General features: G+C 41.3%; 1 protein-coding gene across 3 annotated transcripts; it reads right to left on the bottom strand.

Annotated features, from left to right (window-relative positions):
* Positions 1-1837: 1837 nt before the first annotated feature.
* KLHL20 (kelch-like family member 20) lies at positions 1838-25853 on the bottom strand. 3 transcript variants are annotated; one of them, XM_010580602.1, is made up of 12 exons: positions 25789-25853; positions 17773-18346; positions 13250-13408; positions 11988-12082; positions 10669-10784; positions 10105-10288; positions 8792-8935; positions 8444-8577; positions 7606-7814; positions 5847-5953; positions 3681-3761; positions 2146-2939 (listed from the first exon to the last, which is right to left on the bottom strand). In XM_010580602.1, exons 1-12 carry the CDS (start codon positions 25809-25811, stop codon positions 2930-2932), a joined length of 1836 nt encoding a protein of 611 aa, XP_010578904.1. In that variant the 5' UTR covers positions 25812-25853; the 3' UTR covers positions 2146-2929. The 3 variants fall into 3 exon arrangements, with proteins under 3 accessions (XP_010578905.1, XP_010578904.1, XP_010578906.1); XM_010580603.1 differs by having other exon boundaries at positions 1838-3761; XM_010580604.1 differs by lacking the exons at positions 2146-2939; positions 3681-3761; positions 5847-5953 and having other exon boundaries at positions 7624-7834.
* Positions 25854-26376: the final 523 nt, after the last annotated feature.

Genomic DNA, 26376 nt, shown 5'->3' with positions numbered 1-26376 from the left:
GTTTTCATTTAACTAGATAGCCTAAGCTCTACAGACCTTAGCCTTACCTAAACTGTGACTACTTCTGGGCTGATCTAAATGCAAAGTCAAGCACACCTGAGAAAGGGTGCATGCTCTACAATCCAGGGCAGAAAAATCCAGGTTTCTTAGCAAGCTAGAAAGGAAGTTAGGCTAGTTGGTAATGGTCCTAAAGTGTTCATCTATGTCCCAGTTGGGCTAAGGTGAACTGCATGAGAGTGACAACTGCCTTCGGTGTCCAGCCTGTTGGTCCTCTCAGACAAGTTAATATATAGGAAATTGAGGTCTGTGTGTAAGCTAGATATTTACTATGCTTTGGCTGATGTTTGTCATCTTGGATGTAATCTTGTTAGGCTAGAGAGCTCTTGGGGTTGGAGCTATGGGTGCTGAAGTTGTATGCTAGATCTCTCCCTTCTACAGCAGGTAGGATTTCAGAGAGCTAGTGCACCATGCCTGGCTATAGCTTAAAGGAGCAGAAAGGAAGTAGAATAAGTGCATGCTAAGTATTATGATTTTGGTATTACAGTACTAAATAAGTATTTGCCATCTTTTGCCAATAGATTGGTCTTGAGCAAAGTAAAGACCACCTATGCCTGATTAAATATATACTTGTATGGTACTTCTTTCCAACTATAACTTACCTGACTAAACTACAAATTGTTACCTATTAAATAATTCTGTGAACAGCAAAATTTAAAGTCTAGGGTTTTTATACAATTTTCTTGTAATGGCTTCACACATGTGTAGCATCTCTAAAGTCTGAGTTTGTGCTGTGACCTTCCCCCGAAGCAGGGATGCAAGTTTTCCCTTCTTTGCCCAACCACCTAATTTCAGGATTTGTCAGCTGTCACTAAAAACATTCTTCATTCTTCTCCCCAGCAACATTGAGATGAACCAGCCATGCAAACATGTAACTGCCTAACATGATATAATTGCATATTGAGTTCCTAATATACTTTTAATAATCTATTTCCAGGATTAAAGAAACATGTACTTGTTTTTAGTTTTTGTTTACTAGTTGAAGACTGATTATTTTTGCATGTAAATGTTGCAGTCTGTAAAGTGGTAACTCTTACCCTGGTAGAAGCAGCTAAGCAATCTTCTGAAGGTCATGACAGCTAAGCAGCTATTTAAACTATCACTTCTGGTGCTTTAGTTTTCTTTTATGAAACATCTTAGACAAAGTTTGCTTTCTCAGTTCAGAGGAACACTGGGTAAAGCAGGAGGTCTGACATAAGTGGCACCTGTATTTGATTTGAAAACAGGACTGTTACACCCCTGGCTTAGTTTTAAATCTATGCTCAGCTCTTTCCAACAAATTTGCATAAATAATCTCTAAAAAAAAATAAATTCCATATACCCTCTTTTAACCTCTTCCTTGCCTTAAGAACACAGACTAAAAGCAACTACAGCCTTACTCAGCTTTCAAGAGTGATGCTTTGCTAGGTATGTGTGGTATCTACTACAGCCTAGCTGTAAGGTATTGCTGGAATAAAAGGCTACGTTCTCTTTTTTACACACTTATCTGCAAATTGGGGTATAGCCCTCATTGGTAAATGCAGTTAAGGGAACAGAGCTAGATTTAGCCAGATAGTACAGATGCTTTCTTCCAGAAAAAGCTAGTTCTGAATGATGTACTTCTAAGCAATTGAGGGTGACACTAAACAGCAGAGTTTTAAGCCAGTTTTACTTGGACTGGTATCTGAAAAAACAAAAACAAAACAAAAAAACCCCAAACAACCAACAGAGCATCTGTGTCCACATAAACTATACAAAAGCTTAGTCCACTGCTTTCACCCAAAGGAACAAACAAAGAACAGCATAGAAGAAATTTATTAAGATAGCACTATTTATACAAGTTACTCATGCTAGAAAAAAGCATAAATGATACATGTAAACATTTGTTTACAGAATACTTGTTTTCCTTGTAAAGGTGCAAATGATCTTCATATGTAAACACAAGAATACCAACCTTTAGGGGAAAAGGGGTTTTTAAAAAAGTTTTAATGACCCATTTATTACTGTATTGTAATTTTTACTATATTCAAGCACATTAAAATCTGAGTTACATGAATCAAACTATGAAGTTAAAGAACTTAAGGTGTCAGCACTGCCTTCTTCATCTCAAGAATTTACAGTCCTCTTACTCTTTTAAAATCAGATTTAGTAAGGTCCAAAGTTGCACCAGGTGCAAAAGGTCATTCTTTCATACTAGATAGAAATTACAGTACAAACATATCGGAACCTTTGAGTCTAGAGTTCCTCCTTCCTCTCCCCCCACCCCTAGGTGCCTCTGCAGCCCCTGAAACATGACAGTTACTCACAGTGCCAGCATGCAGTCCCTCCCCTCCAAACTCTTTAATGAGCCTCATACCTTTCCCTGCTCTAAACACAGGCAAAGTGCATAGAAATCACTAAAAGGGAGGGCACCATCTCATCATGGTCAGTGTTCTACAACAGGAATTCTAAAGACACAGACAAGAGGCAGGAGGGCAGCTACGATGATGCTGGTCTAAATTTTTTTCAGCAGGAACTGACTGCAGGTCTGCCATGCTAGCAAGAACCTGAGAAGTGAGTGTTGATCTAGGCTAGTCAGAATTAACAGATGATACCTGCATCCCAGCTTCAGACAAGAACTGATATCTATCAGGCAACATGAGGAAAAGGGTTTTTTAAGTAAGCAACAACTAGTTGGTTCTAGGTTCATATACAGGGGAGGGGAGAGACAAAAGCTGAACTTTTGTACCATACACTGTACAGTAAAAAGGCATCATCTGAAATCCTTTTCACTCTCACCCTTTTTGGGCACTTCACTGATTCAGTCGATAGATGAGAGTTCCAGTTCTACTTCTTGCCTCCAGCAAGACTGAAAAGATACTCAGGGCACCCAATCTCATAGCTCTCCTGCACTCTAAGAGACCCTAAAACATACCACAAGGGTTGGAACCACAATAGCTGGCAGGACATAGCCCTGCCCTAACCACCAGCTTGTCAAAACTCAAATCGCACACGCACATATACATATATAAAATACATATATATATGCACACATATATATGTATATAAAAAGCTGGAATTATCGCTGTGAGCGATCAAAGAAAATACATGATACAAATTAAATGAAAAAATAAATATACTCTGTGCACAGAAAAGCTTCTGTGCAAAGGTGGCACCTTGCAGGTCAAGTACTTTTTTGAAGCTCTCTGTAAATAAGGCAAAAGCAATGTTTTCTGTATCACTTTCCTCTTTCACCCACCACACAGCTGCCACATCCACTGCTCACACAGCAGGAGGGAAAGACGGAAACCCTCCTCCTTGCCAGACTCCCAGTATAGCATGTAGTCTCTACATCAGCATTGTTTACGCTACAGTAACTTTTACAGTTTGGTTTATTCAAAAATGTAGACTATTTAGAAAAAATATGGACATAAGCAACACTTTTACTTTTGTCCAGTGGTTCCCTGGAGTCTGACAACGTGGTCTCCCATTGGGCATACTCTCACAGAAGTCATTTTTTAATTCCATAGAAAGAGTCACCGGCAAAGAGTAACATTAGATCTAGACCGTGCATACTAGAGCTGCAAAGAGGTCCAGTGTCAACAAGTCTCTTCAGTTTTTCTAGGAATGAGAACCAAGGGGTCTCCCTCCCTCTTGATGCTTACCATATATGGGATTCACAGTGTGTCATTTTGATAACACCTACTCCTCCTCCCAGCCGCCGATAGTTCATCCCACCATACAACCTGTAAAGACAAGGTTTCAGTGGTCACACTGGTTCAGCTCCTTCAGGGAGCTACCACAGGAAAGACTGAACCGGCTCTTGGGAGCACAATTACACCATTGTTAACCTCTGATTAAAGCAGACCATGACAAGTAAGAAGTTAAGTAGCAGTCATCTTGCATACTTCCAAGGTAAACAGCTGTATTTGCTCATGCCTTTCTCTCTCAAAACAGAAACTGCTTCCCATTTTGACACCACAGTTTTCTGTTACTTGAGTAATCACTTGCTTTTGCCCTGTCTGGTAATGTGCAAGATAGAAAAGAACTTTGCAGGCTGTAGCTGACCTTGGGCTACATTTTGGGTAACACAGGAGCAAGAATAGGTTTGCTACTCACAATTCAACTAATTATTTTATATTTCTAATACCCTAAATTCAGCTGATCCAACCAAGATATAACGCAACCCAAGCACCATCTGTTTCTCGAAAATGTTACTGAAATGGTGCCTGCATTTCATATGGAAATCTGATCCCTATAGACTCCAGCAACCTACTCATTTCAGCTGCATATTCCCCTCTGCGCCACTGAAGTCTGCTGGCAGAAACAGGAGAAGCAAGTACTTTAACAAATTGCATTGGTAGGAGTTGTTTGAACCAAAATTGCGTCAGAAGCATTTCTCGGTCAGGCTACACAAATAAAAAATATCCTTCATAGAGCAAGAAGTTCAGCAAACAAAAGAAAGAGAAGACCACAGATGTTGATCAGCTATACTGAATTCGGTGGGACAAAAAGACCCACAAGCTAATACCTTAAGCAATCTCCTAAACTTCTGTGAATACTAGCCCTGGCAGTAACTCCTAACTCTAGATATTTTATTACTGGTACTGTCACCGGGAGTAGCTGAAACCATTCAGCTAAGGAATATGAAGTAGGTACTACTCTCTACTCGACTGGTTTTCTCAGCAGTCCAAAAGGCATTGTCCATAACTCAACAAGGGGAAGTTCCTCCACTGCCTCTTATGACAGTTTATCTCATAGGGAAAGAGTTAAATCTACTAGTATTACTAAGCTGGAAGGAATAAGGACATTAAGTTCTTTCTATTCCCCACCCCCGCCAGATTACTAAAGCAGAAAGAATACAGATAGAAGCTTGAAATTTAATACTAATTAGATTTGGGAATAAATACACAGGCAATTGCTTTCAAGTGTAGCTATGACTAGAAAAGAAATAGGAAAAATAGCCTTTCTGCTCAGTACATGGTTTTGATCAGTGATTTTGTATTATTTCTCTCAGCTTGTAAAATCAGATTAAATTCTTCTAATTGCTGTCTTGCGGATTTAAAGGGGAAGAACATCATATGCTCAAAGTGTTCTGTTTCAGCTCCTCCATAAGGATCTGGAAATCAGAACCTCAGTTTGAAAGCAAAAAACGAGTAGGCTGAATTCTACATCATGACTGTGAGCTCCTTCTGCTAAGGGCAAGCTTAGTTTTATTGGGAAGCAGAAGAGACTCAGCCCAAAAAAACCAGAAGGGGTATATCTCTCAATGTGGTCCATTTTCATTATGTTCAAAAGCAGCACTTAAAAACCAAACCAGGTTTTGGTATGACCTTTTGCTTGCTACTCAAGAAGCCTGCCAAATCATTTATTTTCTCTGGGTCTCAATAACCTACCTATACATAATTTTCCTACCTGCAAAAGATGCAATGAAATTTATTCATTAAGCATTGGTTAAATCTGTTGGGATACTCAGGATGGGAAAAACTGCGGAAAACTCACTCCCATTTTTCTTAAAATGGAGCCAATGGCTGAATTCAAGCAGAAACGTGCAAGAAAATGTTTCTCAACTGCTTACTACTCCCATAGTCATAGACATGGGGATGCTGTAAGTAAATGGCGTATGGGGATATTTTTCAAAATGTGATTCTCATTCTTACACTTTCATGCAATCCAACAAGCCACAATGTGAACACTACGCTAGCTACCACACCCAAGTTCTTTGCTACGGTGTATGTCACATTTCTAATTTGGCTGCAGCAGCTCCAGCTGGGTGGCAGCAGCTACAGCTGGAGATCACTATTTGATTGTTCCACAAACTTAACAGTTACCTCCATGTGTTAGCATCTGGATCAAACACCTCAATGGTCTTCAAGTACGTTGTGCCATCAAAACCCCCCACTGCCATCAGCTGTCCATTCACCACAGCAAGGCCAACCTGCAAAACAACCATCACAGACAGTAGCTAGTTAGCTGGGATATCCTGAAAATACAGGTCCTGAAAAGAAGGGTTAAAATGAAAATATTAATAAAAGGATTTAATAACCATGTTTGGTGAAAGGCAGTCTGCAGAAAAGGTTTTCTGGCCAAGGGGAAAAGGACAAATAAAATAGCCTAAAAAATAATGAAACATGAGAAGTTAAATATTTATCTCAAAATACAGAATCTCCTAAAAGAAAAGCAGTAGGTTCCCCTTATTACCAGCTACAAGAACTAGAACTGCTTTAACAATAATAGATATGCAAGAACCTAAGCTTTATCAGCCAAAACTTATTGTGTCCTGGACTGAAATTCTTCACCAAGTGTGGTACGCATGCACCAGAATATCTACCCGCCTACACCCTGTAACACGTGCTTAAACTAGGAGAACCATATGTAAGTCCCTGGGCTGCTCCTCTCAGGCTGGGGCTTGGACCATCTGTAAGCACCCTGCCTCCAGCCTTTCTATTTTGCCTTTCTGCCAAAGCACAAAATCACTGAAATCTCAAACAGTTCTGTCATTTAGGAAGATCACTTCCAGTGAAAACATCTCATGGCATAACAGAAAAAAAGACAGTAAGAACACAATGTAAAATGGTTCTTGCTTTGGCTTTGAGGATGTTAGAAAACTCAGGAGGGCTGCAGATACAGATGCATCTGTTCAGGAATTTCTGCAAAAAGCAAATATAGAAGCAGCTCATGAAAAGTCAATGCCTAATCGGTAACTAAAAAGGACAGCGTCGGACAGCGTACTATGTGCTTTGAGGACAGAAATAACTATGTATCCTCTGCCTCCAAAACCAGTAGTTGCTCAAATTATGATTCATACTTGCCTCACCAGACACTGAAATACTAACATGCAGACAGAATTAATCCACTCTTTACTATATAATCCAGTAGCCAATGATAAATATTCGTAACATTTGCATCTGCCCAAACACGATGACTACTTAAAACACTATGTTAATCTTTTGTTCACATGTCTACAGAAAGCACGAAGATTAGCAGTTGATGAGAACGTGATGTCATTCCCCATACTCAGAGCATTCAGTGAAGAGAGGCAACACACTAAGTGAAAGCCCAGAAACCCTGTTCCCACACACATCTCAAAGCAATGAAAAGACTTTGCTGGAAGTTCATATCTAAACACTAATGCTTGCCCAGTTTCCCTGCTCTTTCTTCTGGGCAAGTAGGTATGTTCACCTCCTAAATCATCCAAAGAGACTCAGGTACTAATTTTGACAGTGTTCTCTAACAGTATCTCATACCAAGCATGGCTACATCACCAAGTGAAAACCTAAAGAACTCACCTGTTTCAGACCTAAGCAGCTGACTCCATATAAGGGACCAAAACTATTAAAAAAGACCCTCAAATGACTCCATTTCCTCATCCTCAGCCATGTTAAACAGCTGTCTATGGCATGACATGACTACCACTTCATTCCCTAGTCTTGCTTAAGAGCTTTGACTTTTTGCAAATCTTTCCCCTCACAGAAGGAGAGGTGAAGGTACAGAGGAAGCAAGAGAAAAACCTCACAAGATGACACTCTACCCTGTGCTCTCACCACGTGATTATGTATAGCATAGACAAGCAAACCAAGCCAAACTCACTCCACTCCGGCGGGATGTCATGGCCACAACAGGAGACCACTGGTTGGTTCGGGGATTGTATCTCTCAGCACTACTGAGCTCTGTTGTATCATCTCTGCCTCCCACAGCATATATCATGTCTTGGTATACTGCACAGCCCAGGTGCTTCCTCCTCGTCCCCATAGGTGCAATTGTGTGCCAGCGGTTCTCCTGGGGATTGTAGCGTTCCACTGCAGAGGAAATGACACATCTTTGGACAACAAGGTTGGCAGGCAGTGGGAGTTAGCACTTTTGAACATGCATCCAAAGTATTGCTCAATCTGTAAAGACACTACAATTTCCACACACCAAAAATATGATGAACCAGTTTGTTACCTCTCACTCTAATGCTTTTCTCCTATAGAACGCTTGCTATTATCTCTTCTGTCTCCAGCCCTACACAATCAATCACATTCAGCATCTTCACTCAAGAGGGAGCTGGCAATGCTACAAACTGACCTGCATTACCATCTTGCAGTAGTTTTACTTTTGGCACCTTCCTTCCTACAGCAGAAAAGGGCTACTGCAGGAAGAAAGAGGTGCTTGCAACTGTTGTGCAAATGATCAAAGTATTGTATTCAGGACACACTGCCAAATGCAGCATTGAGAAAGAAGAAAAAACAAAAAACAAAAAAAGACGCACAACCAGGTAATAGGGGCTCACAAGCCTGGAGAGTTAATTACTGTATGGCAAAAATCTTAAAGAAGAAAAAACACTGCAAACTGATCACTAAGATATTCAGCAGCCATCTGGGGACACTAAGGACAAACAGGACCATGACAAGTGCTGACTGCAATTATGGGACAGCAAAAGGCATACCAGTATTGAGAGGAGAAGTTCCATCAGAGCCTCCCACAGCATAAAGGAAGCCCCCTAGCACAGCCACTGCAACTCCCAAGCGCCTGGTGCTCATGGAAGCCACTCGAGTCCATTTGTTTTCTTTGGGATCATACCTGGCAAAAGAATAAACACCGAAGCTTAGTGAAGTGTCAGCATCTTCACAAAGCAGCAGGAAGACTGACCTTATTCTCTCCAAAGAAAAATCCCCATAAGATTTGTACAGTACTTGCCTACTCTCCAGCTCATCTGCATCAACTGCACCTTCTAAGAGACCCTCTTCTCCCTGTGCCCTGCTTTTTTTTTTTTTTTTATTTAATTAAAAAGTACCTTTCCACAATGTTGAGACAAGAGACACCATCCTGGCCACCCACAGCATAGAGGTAGCCTCCAAGAACTGCTACTCCAACACTGGTCCTGCAGGTGCTGGTGGGGGCCACATCACTGCTCCACTGATTGGTCTTCGGATCATACCTAGAAAAATACACCAAACAGCACAAATTGCTTGTCTAGGTATACTTCAGATTCTCCCATGTTGCCTATCCTGAGCTTAAACTGCAACACAGCTATTTGTAAGTTGGATAAAACCCCTGAAGTGATATAATGCATCCAATGCATGTTATTCCAGGGATGTTCAAACTGCACCTGGAGATGATTCAAACTGAAGATCAAAGGTTCAGGTTCATAAGACAGCAGGTTACCAGGGACTGGCTGGCATGTGGTAACTTGCATCTATGCAAAGAGCAGCAGCAAAGTTACTCTGCTGTATGTTCTCTGCAGTTCACACGAGAACTCAGCCAGCACTGGCACCTGCACTTTGAAATAAAAGACGAAGGAACCAGATGGACTTGGGAATCCAGAGACAAGGGAATATGGTGCATAGCAGAAAAGTGCAGGACATGGGAGATGTAAGGCTAGGATCATGATCTGGGAAGCTGAGAGTATGGAAGGAGATATGCAGGAAGAAGGGCAAGCTCAAGAAAGAAGGAGATATTTGTGTAGCTCAATGGATTTGTTACAGGGCCAAGATTCAGAGTACTACGAGTGCTTGAGTCATGTGGCTTTTAGGCATGGGGATTGCCATATGCAGCTCCCAGAAACAGGAAGCTTGGTAAAGCTTGTTTGACTTAAGTCTTTCACAGGTCTAAACCTGACCTATTTTCCTTCTTCTGTGTAAGTGCCAAGGTTCCTTAATTCTCTAGTTACCACTCCACAATAAAATTCCAGGATCTTTCCCTCAACAGCTAAGAAATGCTTACTGTAACCTCACCTTCCTCAACAATGCTAAAACCAAACCAGCAATTGCAAAGAAGGTTAACCAGGATCATCACTCCTCCCATCAATTATACCCAGACCCATCTCTTACATATGCCTTCCTTATACCAAAGGCTATGTCTTCTCTCATTAAGCTGGGGATAACATGACACAAGCTGTTATGCATGAAGTCCTAGTTCAGCAGTAAACCAACACAATACTGAAGGGGTATGCAAGGGAGGAGGAAACGTAGATAACGTGTAATATAAATTTCAGGTTTTCAGCAGAACAAGAACACAGCTGGCAAAATGAACTCATTTTTAAAAGGCTGCACCCAGGTTTAAACATTCAGAGTTAACATTTTGCACACTGGCCGTATGGAGACCTACCTTTCTACACTGTTAAGATAAGAGGAACCATCATGGCCTCCCACAGCATAGAGGAGATCATCCAGAACACTGACTCCAACGCCACAGCGTCTTTTGCTCATGGAAGCCACCATTCGCCACTCATTGGTTTGAGGGTCATAGCGCTCGACACTGGAAATTGCGTCCCCGCTACACCAGCCCCCCACTGTAGAAACCAAACACAAGAAATAGCGTCATAACAACGCACTGAGCTGACATACTGTATGTGTGCCTGGTACAAATAATCCCTCTAGACTTTGTCAGCCTTAACCCAGTAGCCCCATCTCTGAGTTACTCATTCTGAGGATTATAATTAGAAGACAGGATGTGATTTTCAAGAGGATTAATGTAAATTTGGAAGTAATGTGGCATTCATAGCACCAAAGAAATCAAACAAGTAAGAAAATGCAAGTTAACTCAAACCTCCAAATACTAATGCACAGGTGACTTCAAAAATAGGTTGTGAAAATTGGCCTTACAGGAACACTACCACCAGAAAACGCAGACTTGAATCTCCTGACCTAAGCCAGAAGGAGCTATACATACCTGCAAAGAGCACTTCTCCACAGCGGATGGGTTTGCGCGGTCTAGTTCTTGGTCCTTGCATCAGCGGCCGCTCTTGGGGCAACAGCAGATAGTTTTTAGCTTCATCCACTAGATCCCTATGCAAGACAGGAAAATATTAATCCCAAAGTTCACCTGATGCCAGTCTCAGGAGAAGGTATGAATCAAAAATGATGGCAAAAGCAGCCAGCACTAGTCATGCACTTCAGGTATTCACAAATCACGTAAGTGCATGAATAGCTCTAGTTAAAACGTACACTGTCACCTAAACACTCATCAGCTGTTTACAAGTCATTTACACAGTGACAGCAGTAGACCAGTATCAATATTTGGCCAGAGTTAATAATAGATATTGCTTGCTATAAAGACTGATAAAAAACTATGACAAGAGATTTGTCAGGCTTAGTGTGCAGAAAAGAAAAACCCAGTCTGCCTCAAGCTAAAACTTAACAATCAGTTGTTTTGTCTAGGAACAAAGCAGGAGTTGAAAAGCACACAAATACATAATACACACACATGACCAATAGATGGAGATAGTACCCTTCTGATGAATATTTTCTCCATCAGCTCTGGCCAGCTCACACTGTCCATCCATTCATGACTTGCCACCTGGACTAATTCTAATATTCCAAACCCTTGAACAAAACAAAAAAGAAAAAAAGTCCTCCTTCCCTCTACAAACATGGAATTCCCCCAGTATGAATGCTTATTCAGGAAGAGTACAGTTTAGCTGATCCCCTGAACTTTTTTACATTAAGCACAACAAGAAAAATTGCGTGCTTTATAGATGATACAGAACTCCATAGAACCAGAAAGGTGAGACTCATACTGTAAGAGGAAGAAATGACAGTTTCCCTGCACTAGTATTGTGGGAAATAGCAGACTCTAATCCCAGAGTCCAGTGCAGTTAGCAAAGTGCAGACTTTTTACACAGAAAAACTACTTTAAGTCCTAATGAGATCATGAATGCCATGCAAGTGGTAAGCTTTAATGAAAGGCCACGACTAGACAAAGAAAAAAGGTGAAATGGAAAACAATACACTGAAGGGTATTTTACCAACAGTCAAACTGCACACTCAAAGTTTGCTATTTCACTGAAAACTTGAAAGAACAAACACACTTCTAGGGCACGCTAATAACTGAGACGCAAATAGAAAACACTTTTTCTTGCATCTCTTATCCCAGTTGCAAAAGAGGAAATTGTGAGGTATCACCCATTTACCACTGACAAATCAGCACAGTTTGAGAGAACAGATGCAAATACAACAAAATCCAATTCAGTAATCAGTGAGGAGATTTACCGGCATTCCTCATCGCTCTTAATAAGCGGATCAGAACCCACTGTACCCACAAGAAACTTGGGACTCAGCAGCGGCAGACGGACATGCTGCAGGACCTAAAACACAAACCAGAACATACATGGTAAACCAAATATACCCACAGAGATGAAAGAAGCCACATGGAAAACAATAATGGCTAACAAATTTTGATAAAGAGTTAATAATTCCTCTGGCAAACATGCACAGACATTTACATATCCAAACCCTTTTTGGCATTTGAGTTAAATGCAGCTCATCTTACAGCATCTTTGCCTTTTCAATATACTAATTTAGATACCCAGCAGAAAATCAGTCTTTGAAAGGGAACAGTCCACTGGATCTATTAACAGCTGAAAACAAGATTACAGCTGAAAACCTTTACAAAGTTACAGATGTCAATACATCTGCCTGAACCACTAGTTTAGTTAGAAGTTTTATCAACCATTTAGCTCTCTTAAATGTCAGTAGTATTGTGCAGTAAATGAACAATAACAAATAACATGCCTTTCACAACAGTTTAGAATTTAGAGGCGCAAGCAGGTATAGACGGGGGGGCCTAAAAAGGCAGTTACAAGAGCATTAAGAGCTACCTTGAGAACAGCAGGTTTTTCTGGTTTGGCTTGTTTATTTAAACCAACTTTCAAAAGCTTTCCACTAAATAAAGTTGCATTTAATGTCTATTTCCAAAGCAGAAACACTGAGGCAGGCAGACTCTCACCTCTTTTGATCAGAAAGCCTGAGACTTCAGAGGCTTTCTGGCTGACAGCTTTGTCAGAATGGGTACTTCTCTGTGAAATGGCTTGGCTTAGATGAAACATCATATTTCAACAAAACCATTCTGACAAGCTCCAGTATAAGATCATGAGGGCTGAGGCATAATCAAACAGCAGAACTTAAAGATATGTGACAAATGAAGACAAGCTTCTTCTTATCCACTATGTTTTTTATACAACACTCAAAGCAATGCAGGCAGGTTTGTCTGGACAGACTACTAGAGTGATCTAGTTTGGCAAGCCCTACCTGGAAACAATTCAACAAAGCCCCTGCTGAAGGCTCTAGACAGTGCAACACCTTCCAGCCTAGAAGGAAAAGTGCAAGCCACCTAACACAGGTGGAAGTCAGAGAGAATTACTGTGGCTTTGCACACATTCAGAACTGTGACACTGCTGTGGCACCACCATATCAGGCCTCATTACTCTTCTCCTGGACAAAGTGGTCTTGAATGTTACTGCGCTCAACATTACCTGTGGCAGCTGGGGTCTTCTTTCCTGAATGCTATATTTCACCCAGGCCATCACTGCATTGAACACCTGCTCTTCACTGCGAACATTTAACTCATCACTGGATATGATGTCTATGAGCTGATTGGCAGGAAGCAGCATGAACTCCTCACTCTCCATTACCTGGTTAAATGGAAAGGGGAAAAAAAAAAAAAAAAAAGAAAGTAAGGACAGTGGCCAAAGCATCAGAGCCATTCACCACTCCAGCCCTTCAGTGCAACTCTAAAGGGGATACAGTCCACTTGAATTAGAGTCTAATGGACTGATCCAGTAAAGTGCCAAATACCCATCAGTTTCTCCATCAACACATGTGAAGGGTTTGCTGCACAGAGCAGAATGCAGGCCCTAGCAACACAACAAAGACACTCTCAGATGGGGATGCAAGTGAAAGGGAATTTTACACAAACTTTTTTGTAGGACACTTCTAAAGGGTTAAACCACACAGAACACACTGATCAGGTTTCAAAACTTAGGAAAAAAAAAAGCCCTTCTTTAAAATCACATCGCCTTGTTTGCCCTGTCTAATATATAAAGCAGAAATAAAAATGTTGCACAGGTGATATGTGACTGAAAAGCAGTATCGGAATAGAGACGCTCTATTCACAAGAAATCCAAAACAGAGCACAAAAATAAGAGTCTCAGAAACAAGTTACCAGAGGCATTGTAGAGAACACGGAAAGCCTTCCTGAATGCCAGTTTGGGGCAGAACGGAAAATATTTCAGGAGAGGGAGATAGACTCATCTGGTCCTGCCTCTTTCATTTGCTTTAAATATATACAAAGAGTATGCACAAGTCCAGATGCACTTAAGAGGGAATCAGAAGGCCCTAAGGACTGATCTCTTGTGAAATTCCAGTCACTGACAATCTGCAAACACATTAATTCCTTCAGTACCCGAGATAGCGACTGAGTTTCTCAGGAGGCTTTAGCTGCCACTGGAGGACTGCTCACACAACACACCACTGAGCACACGACAGTCAGTCTGCGACTGCCTTGGGAGGTTGCCGAGCTCATGCACAACCCTGTCTTCTGCACAGACACCAGGTAGATGGGGAAGATGCAAGAATCAAAATAAAGAGAACTGCAGAAATCGTTTGTTGATAACTGCCAGCTTGGCTTCCCTACAAGCATTCCCAGTCTGTAGCCTGTAATCTCCGAGAGGTTCAGTGACAGCAAACAACTGAATATTGGCTTGTCCTTCACAGTAGAATTCCATGACTTTTGTGATGTGCAGCATAAATTAAAGAAAAATACATTGACATGATCATCTCAATGTCAGTCAGCTGTGCAGTCCTTTTAATTACCTAAAGAAATTACTTAAGATTACTGAACGAATATGCAAAAATTGCCAAGTTAGTGACAACAGAAAGTATTGTTAAAAAAGAAGAAAACAGACAATGAGATCGTTTGCCAGACTTTGTTCTTGGATCCCGTGGGCTTCTAGGGGCAGTAAGAGCCATGACAAGGTTAGCCCATACACTTCTTCAGCCTTAGAGTAAGAACAGAGTTGGTCATTAAAGATCTTTACCAGCATGTTTCCATAGTCTCCCTCCCTTCTACATAGACTAGCTTATGTCTAAACTTTACCCTGGCAGTTTGTAAATGCAGCCTCAGACTCTGGAAACAGAGGCTCTGGAAATTTATGAGTTAAGGATGGTCATCCAGATTCTCCCTTCCACCCTCAGAAAACCCAGATACATCAATGGCCTCACAAAACTCAAAGTACTGGAAGCACTTCTGCAAACCAAGTTATTACCACTATGCAACTTGTTAGTTTACATAGTAAAACAAATAATTACTTAAAATGCTTTGGCTTATTTTGGCTTAATTATCAGGACACTAATAATTACCTGACTAATATTAATCATCTATTTAACTGACTTGCTTACTAAACAAAAATTGGATGGGCTTCATTTCCTCTACAGTTTTCATTTGCATTACTGCTTCTACAAACACATAGAATAAATGTCAGAGTATACAATATGGAGTGCAATTTTTGTCTGTTGATACAAAGTACAAGTCGTTCATCCTTAAGTATATTTTCTCCCTTCACACAGATGTCAGAGACCAAACAAAAAAATACGAAGGCCGTTCTTGTACAGCAGAGCTGTTAATAGAACCATTTCACATTACATGCACAAGATTCACCAGGGGTTTTAGGCAACAAATTAAATTTAGGGGAATGGAAAACTTGGAAAAACATTTTACCAACAAGTTAATGATGTAATGCAGCAATACACATAAAAATTAATAGAACTAGAGGTTAGCACAGCAGAGGACATGAAGCAATTCAAACTGCTTTCAGAGTAACTGCATGAGTTGGCCTGATGCCTAGTGCTTAATATTTTACATTGCCATTCACGAAATTCCTATCTCATGTTTCTTTTGCCAGCTTGAAGGAACGATGACCATACAGCCTCGGCAGAGCACATTTTTTATCAGTTCTCAACTGCCATAGCGCAGGATGATTAAGTAGCCAAGTCACTGGCTTCCATCAAGGATTACCAATCCACTCTCCAGATGGGAAATAATGGCAGAACGGAATACAATCCCAACAAGCAGCACCACTAAGATTGTCTGCAAAGAAACAGTGGAAGCAAAAGAAGTGATCATTAAGGATGAAGAGCTGCAAAACTCCTGGAGCACTGAAAGAGACACCAAAACCTGCCCAAGCCAAAGAAACAGTGGTTTAATCTAAGCAATTGTTTTCCAGAGGCCATGATTCAGTTAAGTCAATTATCATTTGCATCATCTTTGAGGAGGAGAGTGTTTTCTCATGCCCCAAACTTTTGCCTTTGTGTGCTTGAACAGGGATAAGGAAGACAGAAAGCTATCTTCAAGGGACTGCAAAAAGAAAAGAACCCCGTAGCAAGCAGCTCTTAACAGCCAGCTGCATGTATTAATGCTAAAATATTTTAAACCAAAATTGTTATGCTTTTAAAAAGTTATTTAGAGGCTTTTAAGTGTGCCTACTCATGTAATAACAAGAAGAGCACAGACCTAACCATTAAAATGACCAAGCACTGAAAATAAACGACCACCTGGTTACCATCCTGCTCCCCCCCAAAGAAATGCAGAAGAAAAGAAATGCAGAGCAAGCACAGAGCATGTGAAATGGCCAGCTAAAATGTAGGGCTTTTGGGAAATCACCAGGTTCTACCAAAAACAAGCTCTCATCTTAAACAGTCAGTTCTATTTTCTAGTCTTTACAGTTAGGATAAATGTATTTAATTGCAACTTTTCGCATAAACTGATGTCACATATTTACAGTTAGATACCAAGTGTTGTCTTCAGTATGTCCAACAGTCAAGTTCAAATGTGTTTGCTTCTGCTCACGTTTTTCTGAAGTACTACCTGACTGAAATTAATACAACTCCAATCTATTTCCTGCAGAGGAAAAAAAAGTCAGCAAGCTGCAATCAATCACAGCACTTACATACTGCCGCTTCTCTGGAGAAACTAAATTAGCATCAGGAGTCAATACTGGAGTTACTCCCTTTGGAAAGGATCTACCTGTGAAGCAGGTGGAAAGAGGAGATTTCTCTGCAGCAGACTACCTGTTCCAAGGGATGGAAGAGGCAGTTTCTGGAAAAGGCAAGAGACAAATCTCTCTAGCAGGTGTACAGACCTTCACACTGAGTGCACTCCTAGAGAGCAGCTGCTTCCAAAACATACAAAAATTCTTGCCCTTCCAGCCAGGGCTGAGGAAAGACATCACTTAGAAGTGTTGGGCTCCTTTCTGCATCTGGGTGTAATAGTTAGTTAAGTGAAGACCCACTCTTCTCAGACTATTGCTCACAGAATCCTTAATTATTATGCTGACCCTTCCCTGAACCAGTTGCTGGCAGGTTTTTTTTTCCCCAAAAAATCATCTAGGCAGAATTAACAAAGGAAGAGAGACTTGAGTTTATAAAGGTCAGCTACAAAATTACACATTTGAATTACTTTCAAACAACTTCTGCTGAATAATAGATGCAAAACCCTAGTTCTGTGACAACAAGGGCATTGAAGACTCCACTGAGGCAACTGTATACTCCCCCATACACCCACTTTTCCAATCCCTAAACTCAATTTTTTTTTGGTTCTATCAATGTAATGTCCTTACTTTAACACCTATCTCCCCCCAGTCATGTAGAATCCAGAACATGTCTGAAAGGGAAGCAAAATGTCACCCCATTGTGCAGCCACATCAGATTCAATGCCAAACTCCAACTACACCTGCAACCTTGCCTTCCATGACGCACGAGCCACACAACTTTAGGAGAAGGAATGCTATGGATCATATACAAACCACCAGTATGACACAGTCCTACAAGTACCTCTTCCCTCTTTCTTCCCCACCTAATGGCTGGCACACATCACTATTAGGGCACACAGCAGATTGTAAAGGCAGGATTTGGAAAGAAGCACAAAACGAGAGCTGCTCAAAGCTCTCACAGGACATGTCCATGCATTTTACACCATGACTCCAGCACACTAGGTTCTTACCTCCTGGAAGTTATGCTGTGTGAACTTGTCAGCAATCCTCAGTAGTTCACGGCAGGAGTGAGTGTCAGCAAAAGCTCGGATGCCCAGGCAATTGGAAGGGTCCAACTGTCTCTTAAGGAACTCGCAGCAGGCCTCCTGGATCTCAGCCAGCTGGAGAAGGCAAGCAGCTGGCAACAAGGTCTGGACATTTCCCTCTTCCACAGTGATCTGAGAGGTGTATGCAAAGTCAATCAGCAGTTCCATGGCCCTTTCGTCGATGTCTCTGATCACTACTTCTGTCTGCCGAGACTCTGCCAGCTCCCCAGTGAACATGGCTCGGAAGTAAGGGCTGCAGGCTGACAGAATCACCCTGTGGGCATAGATCTTCTTTGCACCAACTACTAGCACCACATCACACAACTCCCGGTGCTTCCGGAGAAGGTTGATAACTTCCAAAGTTTGTCGAGGGTGCTTGTCAGAGATGTAGGGCATGCGAGCAGGCTGCGGCACCCCTTCTGGCAGTTTATTAGGATCTCCGAGTGTGCAACGGCTAGTCACATCCATTCCGGTCTCTCCTGGTCGAGTACTGGTACACCTGCAGTGGAGGAAGTTGTAAGACAGGACCATCATCCACTAATCTACCACCAACTGCCAGCCAAAGCTCTACGGCTTGTGCCGATTATGAGTGCAAAACCAGCAGTGCCTGTAGCTCCATGCTGGAATGTGCTTGTTTCAAGCACATGATCACGTGAAAGAGGAACCTGTCTCAAACCAAAGCTTACCTAGAAGTAAACAAATGCCAACCTGCAACAGGCTTATATTTATACCTATTTTTATATGCTTTCTATGACACACCACTGTAATATCCAACTACACATACATGTTTATTAACTGAACCTCATAGCAGCCTTGTGTGGTAAAGAAGTATTATCCCCATTTCACAGAGAGTGACTCAAAGCAGAGAAGATTAGCTGACTTGCCCATTCTCACTTTAGTTTTCTTTGACAGAGCTGGAGATGGATTTCCACTGCAGAGAATTCCAGTTGCACAACATAACCAAACTTCTCTGTTCTTCTACCTACATTTTTGATAGGGTTGCTCATCACTGTGATATCTGAACACACTAAACTGTCACAGACTTCAGTAACTTAAAATGGCCTGCAGCCTACCATGAGTATCTTTCAGGTCCCCAGAATATCCATTTAATCGTCACCTCTTTAGTTATTTTTTTGAATTATGGAGGCTTCTGACTCAATCCACCTTCCCCAACACATTTCACAGGAAGGTTAATCTTTCCCAAGAATGGCAGACTAAGAACTGCAGAAGGCAGTCAGGATTATCAGACCAATGAGGAAAAAGTCAAAACAAAGTATCCGTGACTATCGGCCCACCAAAAAAGGAAGAAAATAAAGTCAATACGGTAACTTTAGAGATGAGGAACGACTTGAGAATATATAAACCAAGTTTCTGGCACAGAGTAGGAAAAACATACTATCTCCCCAGCTCCACATGCAATGTTCTAGCTATCCAATGTCCTTCTTTACGAAAGTTCAGGTACCTTTCCTTTATCCCTCACATCCCTGAGCAGATGTCCACCCTGCCACAGCTCAAGTGCAACACCCTTCTGCACGGCAGCATGACAATGCTGACAGATGATGCTTCGCACCATGTATGCTACTAACTTGAGGGAACAGGAATGCAGTATTGCCCCGAGCCCTTCTACAGGGATGAACCAAGATGATGCATCTCATACCTCACTTTGCAGAGACTTCTGCCTACACCCCAGACTTCACTATCACGTTATGACTGAAATCAGTGCTAAACAAGAATTAAACTCAGAGTAAATAAGCAGATCAGCGCTCACATAACTGAGACGCCTTTTTGCATGTTCCAAGCACATGTGAATTTCTGCCACATATATGCACAATTATTAAAAAAGATATACCGGCACCAGTGACATACCAATTACTATGAAAAATAAAGAAAATAGAGGAAACTATTGACTCTTCCCACTTCAAAGGAAAACCATCACTTAGAGCAATTAAAGCACACTGAGCAAAATATCAGAATACTGATGGTTATGAATTATCCAGTGATTGCACTGGCCGTTGCAGATATACTGGAAGACCCAATACATTCTATCCATTGCCAGCTTCTCTGGTACACTGGCATTTGTGGGCTGTCACTACTTCACTTTGTTCATACTAAGAGTTAAAATAAATCTAACTTCATTTTGCCATTGCTCAATGTATTTTGCAGCATGCTTGAAGAATTAAGAAAAAAAAAAAACCAACCCTCACATCTTTTCCTCTCATTATTATGTCAAATGCACTTTCTAACCACAGGGAAACCAGTCTCTTTGCAGCAGTTCAAATTATTCACTTGCATCTTGCCCTGTTTTCTCATTCCCCCCACACCCTCCTCTTGATCATCATATTCAGATGTTTCAGACCATTACCTCTTCCTCATATCTTAGTTACACAGATCCAGCTGGGTCTCCCCTCTGGGTTTTGCTGCTTGCTCCTGTTCAGCCCCTGCACCTTAAATGCCTTAGGTTTTTATCCCTGCTCCGTCTTTTTTTATATCCATCACCGTTCTCTCCTTTTCTGACACCTCTGACAAATCCGTCTGCTGTTAAACTGCCTCTCACTCTCCTCCACCCGCTCTTGTCCCTCACAACCCAAATTCACCTTGTGGGGTTCAACAACCATTTTCAAAGCTCTGCGAAGTTCCTCACTAACAATGCAGCTAAGCTCTCCTTGCACCAGCATACACAAACTAAGTTTAATGGTACCCCTACAAAAACCCCAAGAAACATTGGCTGAAGATTAATTTACCTAATTGGCTTACCTTCACAGTCCTTAGCAGGTAAAGGCCAGAGGGTAAGTAATTTAATCCCTCTACTAAGAGATGGAGAAAGGTGGTAACAAAAATCCCCCTGTAGAGTCTAGCTCTTGCTAAGCAAGCCAAATGGATTTTATTGTGCATTAGGGGTTTCGAGCTATGTCAAACCAACCCCCGGGAGAAAAAAGAAAAAATAAGAGCCTTATTAAGACACATGCTACTGTAATAATTTTGAACATTTTGTCTTGACCAGGCTGTCAGTCAAAGCATCTAAGCACAGAACAAGCATTCTTCAAATAAAAACCCATTTCACATAACTACAGATCACAAGAGATGGCCTACGTCCAGGACAGGACGTCCTGTTGGAAAGCAGAACCCCTCTGTTAAACCTGTAGGCTTTCCTCAGAGATGACACCACTAAAAACAGCCCTAAAGCAGATATCAAAGAGCTTTTTAGACTGGCACAGATTCTAAGTACAAAAAGATTAGATTAAGGCTATGCTGCCACAAGGAATACAGTGTACCTTGTCAATCCCACCACCCAAGACTCTTTGCTGACACAGAGCAATGGGGTGAACCATCTTATGCCATGGGATTAGCTGGCCAGATTTAGGCAGTAGTCCTAGTCCTTCCTAGCCAGGACAGAACAGGATTTTTCTGCCCAAACGAGACTCTGCTGAACATGTCTTTAAATTAACTAACTGAAAAGGAGTCTGGTTAATAAGAACTGGAGGCATTCCTGCATTGTTCCCACCAGCATTTCTCTGAGTGCCTGCATTGTATACAGCCTCTTTCCTCCAGGAAAGAAAGTGCTGGTTAAAGAAAATTGAACGGATGGAAAAAAGGAGTAATAATCAAATTAGCACTCCTGACTCATCCATAACTTATCTCTGGGTAAGGCAGAAGCTAGTGATCAATGGACTTGGGAATTTCCATACTGGATCAAACCAGATGCTTGATGTTAAGCACTGTGGGTTGCTGCTATACACAGGCACAGAAGTGTGAATTAGAAGGACACCGTCTGATGGCATGTGTCTCCACGAGGATAATAATTTAACTGCATTATGTGTGCATTATGCATATATATGCATAGAGAATGAAATGATGAGTCAGTAGCTTAGAGGTGTGAAAGACAGAAGGCCGCGCTTGATTCTCACATGGCAGGCTAGCTGCCTCCCCCCACACACACATGCAAAGCTAAGAGCTGTTCCTGAATACTCGGGGTGATTAAGAAGGGTTGAGGATCGGGAAGGAAATGTGTATGCAAGGATAAAAGATTCACACTCAGCTATGCAGATATTCTGGGATTAGCTTCCATCAAAATGCAGGGCTGGGGAAATCAGCAAATACAATGGGATTAAGAAAGGGCTGACAAAGGATCAGTTTTTGTAGCACACTGCTGAAAAGTACAAATGGGAACACTGGCAGTCTGCAACACTAAGTCAGCTAAATAAATAGGTTGCTATGCCTCCATTTTATTCAGCTATGCCGGTTCCCAAAACTTTATTCATTAATGCAGGCATCTACGAGACATCCATCCTCAGAGCTTATAGAAGTTTCTTCCAAAGTTAAAAAAAAATGTCTAATAACACGTATCTAAGAAAAATTCTCTCCAATACTGTCATAGAGCTCCTTAACTTTCAAGTCAGAGCAGCCTGCATTTTTTTCTTTAAGATAATATATGTTTTAGCATGAGATTACAAGCAAGCTGTAACACAGTTCAGCAGAAAACAACAGGCTGACCTAAGGCCTATGAAACAGAACAAGTCTCAGGCTGAAGATATCGACTGAAATCCAAAATCATACATTGCTCTAGTGGATTTCCTTAGCAATGGATTTTAGTAGCAAATGAAAATAACAAACCAAACCAGTAATGATTTCCATCAATGCCTTGCTTTTAATCTAATGCATACACAAAGAAAACACTTCCTATACTCGTTACAGAACTGCTAGAGCAAACATCTTTGATGTGGCCCAGCCAAAGGCGATACCTTCAGCAACAGAAGTGACCACCATAACACCACCAATTAAGTAAATGGAAATGCTTTATTGTGAAAATCTATACTCTAGGAATTAGTTATCTAGAAGTGTGATTATTAGTAAAAATACCACTGGTTCCTTTTCTTATGTAGCCAGCAAGGTTTAGGTATACGTTCTCAATGAGGTTGAGCTATGCAAACAAGCAGATAAACCTGACTGCAGTATTATTTTACATTACTCAAAAGGAGAACAGCAAGGATCTGGTGTATATGTCCCTGTTTACATTGTTTAGTTTCATTTTCACTGACCAAACCCAGAAAACTCAGTTTCACCAAGAATGAGGATGTCCATACTCTGAAAGATGAGGTCATTACTGGAGCCTTCCAAAAACTTCCTAAGCCTTTAACAGTTTGTCTTGGGCAAGAGCTATGTCCAAGCAATTGGTTAACTTCCCTAGTGCACGCGAGGGTCCCAAGTGCACTATTGGGATCTGCAGCCTCTCCCCCTTGGCGGGGTCTGGCTGCCTGTGCTCAAGCCAGCTCAGATACAGCACTGCTGTAACCTGGGATCGGGCTGCCAGGAAAAAGCTGGGTGAGAAAGAGCTGGGAAGGCCTCCCCACTTTGCTTGGGAGCTGCTCAAGCCCTCGTCCCTGGCCTCTGCTATGTTAAAGGCACATCTGCACCTGACCATGTACCCCCCAATACTGACCTGCTGAGTTGGCTTCCTGGCTTGACCTCAGCCCTTCCTCATCACTATAGAGACTTGCCTGATCAGTACCAGACTCTTGACTGACCCTGGTCATCAGATCTGCTCTGTCCTCCTTGCTTGGGTACTGTGGGACTATGCCCTCCACTGGAGAGGTCCCCTCTGCCTCGCTTTTACCTTCAGCAAAACAATGTTCTCTCACTGCTCCCTGACAGCAAAAAAAGAATAGCCTGCCCCAGCTATCACTTCACTTCTAACGCAAGATAAATCCTGTCTGAACATCAATGCATTTTCTCTACTATTATCTGGACAGGAATAGCTGCAATACCTTTTCTTTTCAAATTGTACTTCCCATCCTCTGAATGCTGTACACATTTGATACCAACTCACCATGTTTACTAATATAGTACTGACCAAGTCTCACTCCCCTCTTCTTGCAATATCTTAACAGGACTCTCGCATGTGGTGTTAAACAGCTGCAGAGCCCTGAGTAAAAAGATAAAAGGAAGTGCTCCTCCATCTGCTCAGCTGGACTTCATAGGAAGATCTGTGAGCTTGAAATCCAATCGGAACCTTTTATCATTTTCTGCTAAGACATGCAGTAAAATAACAAACAGAAATTTTAACAATCCACACAGAGGCCCTTAAAACATGCAAGCATATTCAAGAACTGAAATCCACAGCTCACGACAGAGCCATGCTTGTCAGGCTAGACTGCAGCAATACAATACACCCAGCCACAGAGATCAGCTGAAAGGTTAGTTCAAAAGTAAAGCCACGTAAATATGTCAAACACATTATCCATGCTCAACCCTTGCTTGCCAGAGAGGGAGGGAAAACAAAAGGTACTGAAAGGTCTGGTCTGCATCCATTATCCAAATAAAATTAAAGAAAAAGTCTGAAATGCCAGGATCATCACCACAACAGAAAACCTCTACTTTAGCCCCATTCTGTTGCCCACCACTAAAACTATCCAGTCTGAGTGGCAGACAGAACTTCCATGATAGCAAGTCCAAGGCCACAAACCCACAAAAGACATAGGAACTTCAGCACTTCAATTCTCCGCCTCAATGCGACATGCAGAGAACAGCAGACATAAATTTAGGACCTCAATTTTTCCATTAGGAACACGAAAAACAGAGAGAAAACAAGAACACAAGCCAAGCTAATCACCAATTTTACGTCATTTTGCAAAAACATTTTTATAAATGGAGTACAACATTAGAACCTGAAAGGCTGTGGTTTTACATTGGTTAAGATTTAAACAGTCTCTGTTGTAGAAGACTAAGATGGAAGAGAGCTCATCTGCTATTTAATCCATCTTGGAGAAAAAGGAACTCACTGTAAAAGTCACATGCAGCTGTTCATTGTCTAAACCACATTTCTTATCTTGGCAAAAATACTGAACAACACATAGCCCCAGTGATGCCCATATCACGTCCCAAGGTATACTCATTAGCTTAACTGAAGCAGCGGCACAGTCTTTTTTTGTTGTGCTTGAGAGGTTCATTTAATTAAACAATATAGTGTCACTCTTCAAGGGTTTAAATGACTATTTATTTCTTACCTCCTTACACAGAACCCAGGCTAATGGTTTCTGCAAATGCTGTAGCTAGAAATGCTGTACATAGTCACCTATGGTTAAAATTCCTTGCCTTCTCTTACGTGACTGTTTACAGAATCATCTGTAATAAAGTTTCCCTACTTTCAACACCCTAAAGAGTGCAGAAAGACTAAGCAATTTTCATGAGTTCTCCTTACTTCATTTAGAAGTGCAGAACTTCAGGAAACTGCTTCCACACAGTATCACATACAGAAACATATCTGCTGTTAAGTTTTGCCATGGGATTGCCATCGGATAATGAAAAGCAACTAGACTAGCAGACAATCCTGTCTGCCAACCTGTCATCAAGCTGATTTACGTGACAATTTTTTCTCTATATAACAGATAATGTTTCTGACGTAACCACAACAAGAACTCCCCTGAATTAAACTTCAGATGCATCTTCAGCTCATTAGAACTGAGGCAGCTGGCATCCATAATGCAAAAAGGAAATCTCCTTTTCACCCAAGACCTCACCCCATCAAAGGGACTAAACTCCTTTAGTTAAGGGAAAAATAATGCCCCTTAGAAATCAAGTTTCAATTTATTCTCAAACAGTTTATTTAACACAATTTGAATACCTAAGTAATTAAATACTGAATTTTAAACATGACAGTAAATGAAGGAAGTAGGAAGGGGGTATGGAGAATTACAGTAACTTGTCTTCTGTACTCTTCCTAATAGCATGTTCATTTAAAGACATCTGGTCTTGTAAACATTGAAAACTAAATACATTTAAGTAAGGACTAAAGATGAATGCTTTATGTTCTAATTCTCCTAGCCAGGCCTTTAAAAAAAAAAAAACAAAACCAAACAACATTTTATGGTCTAGGCACTTATGAAACCAACTCACGTGATTTATCATATTTGGATAAAAGAAGGACAATTATTTTCCATATCTTACCTGCGCATTGGCTTTCCGTCCATGCACCGTGAAAAGAAACCTTCACCCTATGCTTCAAGACCTGATCCAAAAGAAAAAAAAAAGAAGAAAAAGGGTGATATTCTGAAGCAAGAGAGCCTTCTTTCCTCTCTTCAGTCCGGCTCTAGGACAAGAGAACTGACCACATCCATGTACTAATATGCCTTCAAGTTCTTATCCAGCTATAAAATTCACAGCCTAGATTAACGATGTCTGGATTACAGAGAATAAAGCAGAAGAAAATATAATCATCTTTAAAAGTAATTTCACCACAGCTGCATAATGGTTCTTTAGGAAAATGGAACACACACATCATAAAGTCAGTAAACTGTCTGCCTTCCTGAATCCCTAAAATTGTTCTACCAAAGGAAAAAATACCTCAAGTAACAGGGTGCTCACTCTCACTCCTTGCTCAGAGGCAGGAGGTATCTCACCCTCATACATTTACCAGAGATTTAAGGCAGGCTGGCACCTAATAAACAGCACAGCACTGCTCAACAGCTACACTGCAGAGCCAGAATATGATACAAGATAAAACTTGTGCCTGGAAATTGAAGATAACTATGTGCC

This window comes from Haliaeetus leucocephalus, unplaced genomic scaffold (assembly GCF_000737465.1).
Source record: "Haliaeetus leucocephalus isolate CR32 unplaced genomic scaffold, Haliaeetus_leucocephalus-4.0 Scaffold730, whole genome shotgun sequence".
Lineage (NCBI taxonomy): Eukaryota > Metazoa > Chordata > Aves > Accipitriformes > Accipitridae > Haliaeetus > Haliaeetus leucocephalus.
Note: the sequence above shows the minus strand (reverse complement) of the source record. Positions and strands in the feature narration are given on the sequence as shown.

Bases quoted from the DNA above. Each gene is read 5' to 3' on its own strand.
- KLHL20 (XM_010580602.1), bottom strand. From the start codon at position 25,811: ATGGACGGAAAGCCAATGCGCAG. The intron at 13,409-17,772 runs GTAAGAACCTAG...CCATTTAACCAG, and splicing joins CACAGCATAACTTCCAGGAG to GTAATGGAGAGTGAGGAGTT. The intron at 12,083-13,249 runs GTAATGTTGAGC...TTTGTGTTTTAG, and splicing joins GAAGACCCCAGCTGCCACAG to GTCCTGCAGCATGTCCGTCT.